The 11,872-nt window shown below is 40.8% G+C and overlaps 1 protein-coding gene across 1 annotated transcript in view; it reads right to left on the reverse strand.

Annotated features, from left to right (window-relative positions):
* LOC108539429 (rho guanine nucleotide exchange factor 9) overlaps positions 1–11,872 on the reverse strand; it is a gene marked incomplete at its 3' end in the record, with an annotated part of 129,461 nt that overhangs the window by 4,774 nt on the left and 112,815 nt on the right. Inside the window, exons 5-6 of the mRNA XM_017888125.1 lie at positions 7,727–7,959; positions 3,440–3,569 (exon numbers count right to left, since the gene is read on the reverse strand). Coding sequence (XP_017743614.1) covers positions 3,440–3,569; positions 7,727–7,959 — 363 coding nt within the window. The remainder of the gene's footprint in view (positions 1–3,439; positions 3,570–7,726; positions 7,960–11,872) is intronic.

Below are 11,872 nucleotides of genomic sequence, written 5' to 3' on the forward strand. Positions count from 1 at the left end.
AAAAAAAAAAAAGATTAAAAAGAAGCTATCCAGGATATGTTACCTTTCCCTTGTTTTCAAGTGGATTAAATGAGTGTGCAAGGTGGCAAAGTGACAGCTCAACCAAACCTCAGTGTCATAGAAATTAGAAATAGGAATTTCCCAGAAACTGCAGTCCCTGGGAACAGATTATTCTCCCTGCTGCTCCCGCATACTGCTCTAATGTATTGATTAGTAGAGAGATGACTGACACTTTTACTCATCCATTTGATTTTCAGGAGTCTTCGGGGGTGGGGTAAAAGGAGGTACTTCAGGAACTCTAGTCCCTACAGAATGGTAGAGGGCAGGGATAATAACCAGAGTTGGGCAAAGAGACCAAGAATGTTCATGGAATAAGCTAAGAGAAGGGTCAGGCCTTGATATAATGCAAGGCTTCCTGCTCTGTAGCCAGACACTCTGATTTATTTAGCAGACACTAATTGCCTGCATGCTACCCTCCAAATTCCTCTTCAAGGGAGATTAAGCTCTGAAGGTTTCCCTATGACTCCTCTTTTTCATTTGACAAATGAAGCTGAAATCATCATGTGGATGCTTTTGACAGCCACTCTGTTTGTTCAAACATCTGGGAGGCAAGGGGGTGGCAGAGACAGCAAAATATGGCGCTTTGTTCTTGATTCGCATGGTCCGTTCACAGCAGTCCTCAGCAATCTGGCAGAATATCTCTCCCTGCCTAGACAACTTCTTGGGCAGGTGGAATGCACCAATAACCTATACCAGGGAATCTGAAATTGAGCCACCAATCCTAATAATCATCAAGCCATGGAGTACCCATGTCTCACTGCTTTCTTGGGGAGACTCCCCAGCCCTCACTCACCACCTGACTGGGATTTGGATGACCTCCCCAAGGTAGTCTCACTGTCTTATTTAAATATAGACTCTTTACTACATACAAAAAGCAAGTCACTGCAGTATCACAAAGAACAGCAGTTGGGCTGTGAGAGGCAGAAGGTTGAAGGAATAAGTGGTACATTACTGAAAACAACGCACAAGGAATCAGGAGACTAGATTCAAGTTCCAGCTTTGTCACTGACTTGCTGTGTGGCCTTGGTAGGAAATAAGCCTCTCTCTGCTTGTCTGTCTTCCACCATCACTGCAAGGTGTTTGAGAGTAAGTGTGTGAGAGTATGCGTGTATGTGCACATGTGCGTGTGTATACACACAAGAATCATCAGGGTTGTAGGGGGAGTCCTCAAGAGCCTTTGTGATTCTGACATTCTAGAGGTCTTTAACACAGGTATGGCGAATATGACAGAAACTTTAGGCTTAGCCTCTGAAATGTTCCACAGTGACTTCAGTCTGACAAGAAGACCATGAAGAATTTTTCTTCCTACAAATTGCTATAGGCTGAATGTTTGTATCCCCATAAAATTCACATGTTGAAACATAATCTCTACTGTGATGGCATTTGGAAGTGAGGCCTTGGGGGATGATGCTCATGAGAATGAGGTTGTCATGAATTAAATGGGAACAGCATTCATAGAAGATACCCCAAAGAGTTCTCTCATCCCTTCTGCCATGTGAGGTTACAATGAGAAGACAACAGTCTATGAAGAGGGCCCTCACCAGGCACTGAATCTACTGGTTTCTTGATCTTAGACTTCCCAGCTTCCACAACTATGAGAAATAAATTTCTGTTGTTTATAAGCCACCCAGTCTATGGTATTTTGTTATAGCAGCCTGAATGAAGTAAGATGTCAATTTAGATAAAGAAAGGCTTCACCAAGCAGGAGCGTACAAGGGATGTGTGGGCTTACATGAAATTAGAGTACCAATCAATCAGGCTAACAAAGGAGACAGAAACTGTCAGAACCGTGTTTTTGTAGCCCCACCCAGACAAACATGCAGGAAATTCCTTCGGAGGTGCTGAGTCTTTAAATCATACCCCAGTGTTATTGAGCTTGGTGCTACTGAAGCTCCCTGGGTAGGCCAGAAAATTTCATGCTATTTTTGGTTCCCCATGGCTCCTGCTCCAAGGACTGATGCCCCAGAGCACACAGGGGAATTAGAAGGTCTTCTAGGCATTAGGAAGTTGGGGAGATGCTCCAGGGAATAGGAAGACAACCGCTGCTGGGCACCTTCTCTTACAAAAAACCCTGCCAACGAGAGAGAATAAGGCCAGCTAATCCACCTTAATTTTAGAGTGTTTTAGAGTTGATGGGCTTGCTAGAAGTCATTTGGTCCAGCTCTCTGCCTCTAATCAGGCAAATGGCCAAAGCAAGGCCAACACACGGAAAAAAGGACCCACAATTTTCTAGTAAGTCTGGCCTAGTGCTGGCTTCTGTTTAAGAGAATGAGGATCTCTTCATCTAGACAAATTCCTTTCTCTGAAAATCAAAGTGCTGTTCTACTTATATGGGAACATTATCCTTCAAATATAACCCAAAAGGATGTCAGCTGATCAGAACTGTGGTCTTTTTCAGCAGTCTACATTAAGGTAGGACAGAGGTAGCAGAATAAAAGGAAGATGACTTTTTTCTGGGCCTTGGTTAAGTAGCTGTTTGTGAAGATGATGCTTGGTTCCCTTGGAATGGGCTAAAATACTTGAAGTATTAAGAGAGATACTACCTCTTAATCACTGAAAATGACACTTGAGTTGAGGTCAGGGGAATTGGGAGCAGACCCTACCTCTATATTGTGACCACAAGGCTTAAGATTGCTAATCCCTCCCTAGTAGCATGTCCAGCCTCTCCCATCTTGGTTATTTTAGCCAGCAGACTATCAGATTGCACAACCTGGGTCTGCAAGACATATGTGAAATGTCATTACTCCTGGTTCTTTTGGTGGGCATCCAGGAAGGAAAGGTCTTTCAGAATTCAGAGAAGTCATGGCTGTCTGCAATGAACTGGAAGGCTCTCAGGTATTATTTTAAAAACAGATGATAAAACTGTGGATTTGGCAGGGATGATGGTTGTGGCCTAGAGTGTACAGGCCTAATAGAGAGACCTAATAGATGTGTCAGGGTGAGGTGATATAACTGATAAAAAAAAAAAAAAGTATGTTGGCTATCCTGCATGGTTGGGAACAGGAGAACCAACCCTGTATTCTATGTCTGAAAGTAAATTAGTATATACTACTTCTTATCTAAGTGTGAATCTGTTGGTCATAAATCCAGAAAGAGCTTTGAAAGGCTACTGAGTCAACCCAATTGTTCCCTGTCAATACCTAAAGAAATGAACCTTTCATTTCTCAATGAAGTATCATCACAAAATTTCTCCAATCTTCTTAGAAAGTCATTCAAGTATCCAACACTTCTCATTAGCAGGAAATTTTACCTTGAGTCTAATCTAAATCCTTCCTGGTGCTCTTCAAAACTAATTCCTCTTCACCTATCCTTAGCTAAGATGGGAAGCTTTTGCCAAGCTATTCAGATTCCCCAATACCCTGGTTGGTTAGTTTCCTACCTCCCAGTCTAGGACAGAAGCCTGCCACTGAGCAATCTTGTCAATATTCTCTAAACGTCGCTTGCGTTCGTTGATCTGCTGAGTCACATTTCTCATGACAGCCAAAGCAGCTGCCACATACCTGTAGTCACTGTGAAAACAAAAGAGTGCAAGTTGAACGAACCAATGTGCCAGAGAACCAATGTGCTAGGTGCCAATCTTAACATCCACTCTCCTCTACCTCCTTAGTAACAGAGTCCTGATTTTCAGATGGGAACCCACACCACCTAAAGACTACATTTCCTATCTTTTGCTTCAGCAAAAATGACTATGCAACTAAGTTTTGTACACTGATATGTAAATAGAAGTGTTGAGTAGTATAAGAATTAAAGAAAGAGGAGAGAAACATGAAGGATGGCTTTTCAGTCAACAGGGAGAGGTTGATTTTAAATAAACCTGAGAGGACCGGCTGGCCGAATTAGGTCAGAGCCACACTTTCTTACAGACTAAGAGTTTTTAAGGATTCAGGGTGGGAGAGTTTATCAGAGGCATAGACTGTTTCTGTGCCTCTTTGTTGCGCTTATCTGGGAGAGAGAGTTGTGTGTCTGTTCCCATACATCTTTTTGCAGGCATATCCCCTGAGTCTGCTTTTATCTTCTCTATCTTAGGGCACCTGAAGGAAAAATAATGTGCTTATTAAGGCCCACTGTTTTACTGGGGCCCATTGTATGAGGGTGAAGTTTGGCAGTTACCCAAGAGACTTTCCCCTGACCTCCTTCTGTGCCTGAGCTCTCTTATTGTCTGCTCTTTCTGGCTGCTTGTAGTTAGAAAAGAAGTGATTTCTTGAAATGCATGAGCCTAGAAAGGGAGCTGGAACTTAAAGTGGTGGTGTTTGTCCAAGATGATGGTGCTCCTGCTCTACCAGGTAGGCCTTCTGAGAAATCACCTTTAAGGAAGTGAGCAAACCCTTCTTTAGCCTTTACTCAATCCTGATGCTTGGAATGTTGATGTGATGGCCGAACCTCCGGTAGCCATCTTGGACCATAAGGACAAGGTCAATACCCTAGGTATAGGATAGCAGATAGCTGTAGGGTGCTCATGTTTCTGATAGCTGTAGGGTGCTCGTGACCATGGGACCGCCATACCAGTCATAAACTTCAGAATACATACTTCTTTTACATGAGACACAAATAGGCCGCTATATTTTGCATCACTTTTTTTGTGTCCTATCTGATACAGCCAGCCAAGGACCAAAAAGGGAGCCTCACACATGATGCAGTATAGACCACCTTACCATCTCTTCCATCATCTATTTCTATGGAGCTTCTGCCCAAAATCACTGTGAAATATCCTCACGTTTGCTTTTGCACAATATAGAAACAGAATATAGTACATACGGTCGGTAAGAACACAAAGTCTGAGGCCAGACTTTGACTTTGTGGGATCAAATATCAGTTTTTCTCACTGACTAGCAGTGTGGCCTTTGGCAAGTCTCACTCCCTCTCTCATTGACTCAATTTCCTCATCTGTAAAATGGGGAAAAGTATAGTTTACTGAAAGTTTCATAAATTAAATACAATCATCCATGTAAACTATTTTACTCTTGGCATATAACAAATGTTAATAGTATTACTATTACAAATCAAACATTTCTGTAGTAAAGACATCACATGGGATGCCTCTTAAAACCCCCAGTCTCAGAAGTATAACCCTTGGCCTCACATCCTGGGACCCTGGATAGCAGACATGTTGAGAGTTACATATCCTGTCCAGTTTTTTTCTGCTGTTCTTTTCTGATTTCCAATTGAATGGCTCTTGGGAAAGGCAGGTTGATAGGGAGATCTCAGCCATTCAGTGGGGGCTAAAATAAACTGAGAAGACAAGAGGATGCATTACAGTTCAGTGTTAACACCTTTCCTTAGAGAAAATGAAAATGCCTTGTGGTCACTAGTCTGCTCAATCTCTCAGTACTATTTTTTTTTTAAATGGAAGAAGAAAAAAAAAGATGTGCAACAACTACACATCTTTGCACAACTGCACAACTGCATACCCACAACATTGAATAGTGGGTTGATGGACCAAAGAAAGGCAGAGGAAAAGGACTTCTAATTGCCAGGAAGATCCTATGTAGTACCTCCTCTTAACTTGCATCCGTCACTCCAATCTGTGCTCTGCACACCTGTCAGAGCCATAGCTCTCAAACAATGTTACAGTATCACCTCCAGTGAAAGGCTTTTCACTACACTTCCTAACCAATCTATTCTGTCTCAAGACAAATATGTTAGAGAAGCCTTTATTCTGAGCCTCAATGAATGTTAGCTATTATCAGTTTTTCTTCTGGATCCCACTGCTGACCCATATTGAGCTTATGGCCAACTAACACTTCCTAAGTCTCTTCAAAACAAACTCTCTCAGCCTGTCCTTGAGCTATTTATTTCTTATCTTAGACGCAATGGTAACACTCTACATTTTTTTCTGTTACATTTCATTCTTTTACAGTTAGTTGCTCCAACATATGAGGATCTTTTGGGCTCTGTGACATCACTAAAGTTTCTCCTTGGCAAGATGTCTGAGCCTGACACTTAGAAGGAGGTAGAGTGGTGACAGAAGGGAAGACTGCAGCACAGAAGCTGCTAACATAATTAAGTGTTCCTATTCTTTGGACCCATTTTCTGCCCCTGTACCTTTCCTTTCTCTGATTTGAGGAGATCAGTGCTCTAAGCCACTTTCTGGGAAGCAAAGCACAGAGCTGTACTGTCCAATATGGTAGCTACTAGCCATATTTAATTAAAATTAAGTAAAATTTAAAATTTAGCTCCTCAGTTGCACTAGCTATGTTTCTTAGTACTCAATAGTCACATGTGATCGGTAACTACTATACTGAATAACACAAATATAGACTATTTGCATTGTTGCAGAAAGTTCTACTGGGCAGTCCTGGCATGAGAACGTTCATTTCCTCTACGCCAAGATTACCCGGCCATGGATTCCTCACTGTCAGTGTCCCATACTGCCTATTTTTGCCATTTTTAGCTGGCTGCCTTTCTCAAAATGGCTAGGGGGAAATGTGCCCATCTCTAACCTGTCCTACTAGTTTTAGCAGTCGGCAGGAGAAGAAAGGAATGGCTGTAGTTCAGCCTAACCTTGGTCAAAGCCCTCAGATGAGGTCTGGGCCCAGCCTCTTACTGGGGAGAGTAACAGAACAAAGATTTTCTACTTCCAGACATGTCAGCTAGCCTCCCTCTTACATGCAGCCTTCATTCTCATCAACTTAAGGAAGGTAAGGTAGGGAATATATGTCAATCATCTGTAAGCAAAGTCAGTATTCTTCTCTATTTATCATTTGTCATCTAATCTTCTCCCTCAGAGGCCTTCAGCCCTACCTATCTGAACACCTATCTTACTAAGCTTCCAAGTTGGCATCAGCCTTTAATTGCCTTCACATCCAAGCTACTCTTGACATGCATGGCAGGAGCCATCATCTTAATAGAGATTCCTGAGACCTGCCAAAAGGGGTTGTCCATGTCGTGGGAGTTGTGCTGGGCCCAACAGGTCACTCTGAGAAAGGGTAGGAATTGATGTAGCCTGATACTGCCTGAGCGACTCTACTGTCACTCTGGAGCGCAAGACGGGAGAGGAGAGGGAATCAGGAACCTAGATGTCAAGAGGAATTTGAAGCAGGAGTTCCAGTCACAAGGTGAAAGTGCACAGAAATGGCAAATCCAAATTGAATGTCCTATCTTTTGGTGCACACCAAACCCCCGAAAAGCTCTGAGGTTGTTTTGGCCTAAGAAACTAACATAGCTTTGAGCTATGCTTAAAAACTTTCTTCTGGAACTTTTAAGATGAATTATGCCATATATAATTTACCCAGTGAATATTATCAGTCCACAAGTATGATTTAGCTCCATTGCTTGGTCTCCTTGGGGCTAACTTTCAGACCCAGATGCATTAGGCCTTGGGTGTGGGCTAGTTGGTTTGGTTTACATCTTTGGGTTCATGTTTGAGTTGATGTTGCTTCTCTAACAAATCATATCTTATATGCTTTAGTGGTGCTGAAGCCCTAGGCAGATTTCAGATTTTAACCCAAATATAGTGGCCCTGGACCCTCCTTTTGTGTGAGTAACAAAGCCAGTGATAGCTCTGCTTTCTGTACCCTGTTGGCTATAAGGCAATCAAGAATGTATCATCCTATTTTGTAGATAAGTTAATAGAAACTCAGAAAGGGCAAAAGGACATGTATTCTCAATGAGAACCAACAGATAGAGGAAGTTCCCTCATTCACTCCTGACTCCCTCAATCCCTTACCTGTGGTCTTGGGCAGTATACTTTAGGAGCTCAGCCAACTGTAAGGGATACTTGCAGATCTTCTGCACTGGAGTCAAAAGGAAACCATCTATAGCAATGTCAATCATCTGCTGCAAGAGGCGACAGGCCTCAAAGAAGTGTTGGTAGCGGCTGTCTTTCATCAGTTTGGAGAGCTCCATGCAAGCATCCAGATGGTTGTTACAATACTCAGAGTATATCCAGAATCCATCTTGCTGTGGGAAAAGAAAAAACAGAAAAGAAAAGGCTACCGAGGACCCCAAAAGAAGTCTTAAAGTAATGGAAAGACAGATCATATTCTTAGGCAGAAATATTAAAATGATAATGAAGTCAATTATTCTTAAATTGATTCATAATTTAATAATACAATAGTAAAACAAATTATTTAGTAACAAGACAAACTGACTATAAAATTCTTATAGAAAAATAAGTAAATAACAACAGTAGGGACATTCTGTAAAAGAAGGGTAATGAGGGAACACCGGTCCTAACAAGAGTAAAACACAGCATGGCAATAAAACTCTGGGACTGGATCACAAAAAGCAAGAGATCAGTGACTCTACTTCTGGCAATGACAGACTAAGTTGTTGCAGACAAATCCTGCCACTGAGAGTAGCTGGAAAAGCTAAAAATAAATAAATATCTGTATGAAGGAATCACATAATCCAGACCCTGATATTATCTCCATAAAATGTCCCTAAGGAAACACAATGTGATGAAGTGTTTAGAGGTAAGAAATCTAAGATGCATGCAAGTTAAACACTAATGGCTGAGAAAAAAAATGTATGAGTGTGTGTATATGTATATATGGACATATAAATATGTACATAAAGAGAGGGGAAGAGGAGAGAGGAGAGAGAGGGAGAACACACTCAAATGGTAAGACAAAATGGTGAAATGTTAACAACAGGGGAATCTGGGTATGTTTTGTATGGTTATTATTTTTAAAAAAATCTCTATAATTTTTATTATACATTGACAAGTACTTAATAAAAGATAACCCGATGCATTAGAATAGAAAATATTTATAAAACCCAAGAGAAACAATAGGCAATAGAAACTGATCAACAAAAAAATCAAGATGGAGTTGTTATATTAGGGTTGAAAACAAGCAAAATAGCACATAAAAGAATAATATACCATGATCAGGAGAGACTTATCCCAATCCAATTCACCACATTAACAGATTAAAGGAGAAAAATTACATGATTGTTTCAATAATGCAGAATAAGCATTTGAGAAAATAAATTTATGATAAAGACATCAGTAAACTAGAAATAGAAAGAAACTACCACAATGTAATAAAGGGCACCTATGAAAAATGTTAAGCTAATTACTTGGTAAAATATTGAATGCTTGCCCCTAAGATCAGAATAAGACAAAAATGCCTGGTCTTATCATTTCTAGTTAACACTGTACTGTATGTCCTGACTAGTGAAATAAGAAATAAAAAAAGGAAATAGAATATAGACTGAGAAAAGAAGAAATAAAATGGTCTTTTTTTCAGAGATGACATAATTGTATATGCATAAAGTCCTAAGAAATCTATAAAAAAGTACTGGAACCAATTAGTGAATTTGGTAATGTGTCAGGACACAAAGTCAGTGTACAAAAATCAACCGTATTCCTGTGTAATAGCAATAGACTATAGATGTTTTAAAATACCTTTACACCAGCAATCGAAAAAATGTTAAATACTTAGAAATCAACTTTTAGGAGAGGATGTCAGTAAGATGACAGAATAGGAAATATCAGCCTTCCTTTCTTCAGCAAACAACAATTTGGTAGCTATCCATGAACAAAAAATAATTCTGGAAGAGCTTAGGGGTTCACTTCAGAAGCCACAGCAATATAGTGAAAGAAAAAGTCAGAAAACAAATACACAAAACTAGTAGGAAAAATAGTTTCATTTTGCCTGCATCACCCCATCCCCATAGCTGGCACTGCTCATTATGGAATGGAAACTCCTTGGATCTTGTGTCCTACATACAGGGAGAAGAAGACAGGAGTATACAACAAGGTTCCCCAGCTTTATGGGACACTGCCCAAATGACCAGCTTCAGTTTCATCCCACCCAGATCTCTGAGAAGACAGATATAGCCTAGATATCTGGAGACAGCAGAGAGCAAAGAACAGGGATTGGTTATATCAGTATCAGCAAAGTAGCAGGAGTCGCAGTGATCTGCCATGGCCTGCTTGACACAGAGCCCCAGTAGGCCTCTCTGTCAAGGACCTCAACAGCCCTCATAGCCACTGTGTACCTCCTATAGATTTTACCTCTCAAGATCCTTCAGCGTGCAGTCACAGACCCCAGAGGTTTTTTCAGCTTTTACTGCTAAGAAAACCAACTGCTAGTACAGTAACAGCAGAAACCCTGCAGCTTATACTGCTAAGGGTCCATGGGTTGTTTTTTTTTCCTTCTCAGTTTTAGGAGAAAACAAACAAACAAACAGCAACAACAACAACAACAACAACAAAAAAAAAAAAACGTGCCTGAGCCATGTCCCTTCTTCTTCTCTACTTCCTGGAGCCACCCATAACTGCCCAACTGCTGCTGTGGTTACTATAGCCCAGTGGGAAGCGGTGATGCAGGCCAACAGCTTTCACATTCTCCAGATCCCTGATCCACCAGAGCTTTCCCTCTCCCATGTCCAGAGCTGCCTGAGCTACTCCTACCACAGGTGCCTTAGCCAAAGGACCCAGCAGAGGAGCCTTTGCATTCTCTAGGTACTTAAGCCATTACTAGGCCAGAGCATCCAAGGAAACAGTAGTAAGTACTGCCTCCTTGGATGCTCTGGCCCAGTGACCCAGCACAGCTACCATTCATGTATCTGCAAACAGCCCTTGGATGCTCTGGCCCAGTGACCCAGCACAGCTACCATGCATGCACCTGCAAACAGTTCTAGGGTCGCAAACTAGGGGTTCCAGTCTCACTACCACGTGTTACCAAAGCTGACCTACGCAGATAGGCTATCACACAAATTCTTCTAAAGCACACATGGAATACTGTCCAGAATAGATCACATGTTATACCACAAAATAAGTCTTACCAAATTTAAGAAGATAGACATCATATCAAGTATCTTTTCTGGCCGTGATGATATAAAACTACAAGTCAGTAACAGGAAGAAAACTAGAACATTCTTAATCAGTAGAAATTAAACAACATATCCCTGAATAACAAATGGATCAAAGAAAAAATCAAAAGAGAAATTTAAAAATATCTTGAGACAAATGAAATTGAAAGCACAACAAACTAAAACCTTTGGGATGCAGCAAAAAAAGTTCTAAGAGGGACGTTGATAGCATCAAAAAAAATCTGATATAAAATATCTGATATTACACCTCGAGAAGAAGAACAAAGTAGACTTAAAGATAGCAGAAGGAAAAAAATAAAAGATCAAAGCAGATGTAAATCAGAGAACAGAAGAACTCAGGGGAAAATATCAATAAAACTAACTTGGCTTTTAGAGAAAATGAGCATATAGGTAAATAAAATTAGAAATGAACATGAAGATATTACAAAAGATGTCTCAGAGATGAAAAGGATTACAAGGGACTATTATGAACAATTATATGACAACAACTTGGAAATACCAGAGGAAATGAATATATTCCTAGAAATATAAAACCTACTAAGATTGAATCAAAAGGAAATAGAGAGCCTGAACATTAACAAATAAAGAGACTGAAGTAGAAATTTAAAATCTCCCAACAACAAAAAATCCCAGGACCAGATGGCTTCACAACTGAATTCTACCAAATACTCAGATAAGAATAGTAGCAATCCCTCTTAAACTCTTCAAATACATACATACATACATACATACATACGTACGTACATACATAAAAGAACTAAATGCTCTCAAATGATTCTAAAGTCAGACAAAAACACAAAAAAAGGGCCGGGTGTGGTGGCTCATGCCTATAATCTCAGCACTTTGGGAGGCCGAGGCAGGCAGATCATGAGGTCAGGAGATTGAGACCATCCTGGCTAACATGGTGAAACCCCGTCTCTACTAAAAATACAAAAAAATTAGCCAGGCGTGGTGGTCAGTGCCTGCAGTCCCAGCTACTCGGGAGGCTGAGGCAGGAGAATGGTGTGAACCCAGGAGGCAGAGCTTGCAG

The sequence above is a fragment of the Rhinopithecus bieti genome, unplaced genomic scaffold (assembly GCF_001698545.2).
Source record: "Rhinopithecus bieti isolate Rb0 unplaced genomic scaffold, ASM169854v2 scaffold_18077, whole genome shotgun sequence".
NCBI lineage: Eukaryota > Metazoa > Chordata > Mammalia > Primates > Cercopithecidae > Rhinopithecus > Rhinopithecus bieti.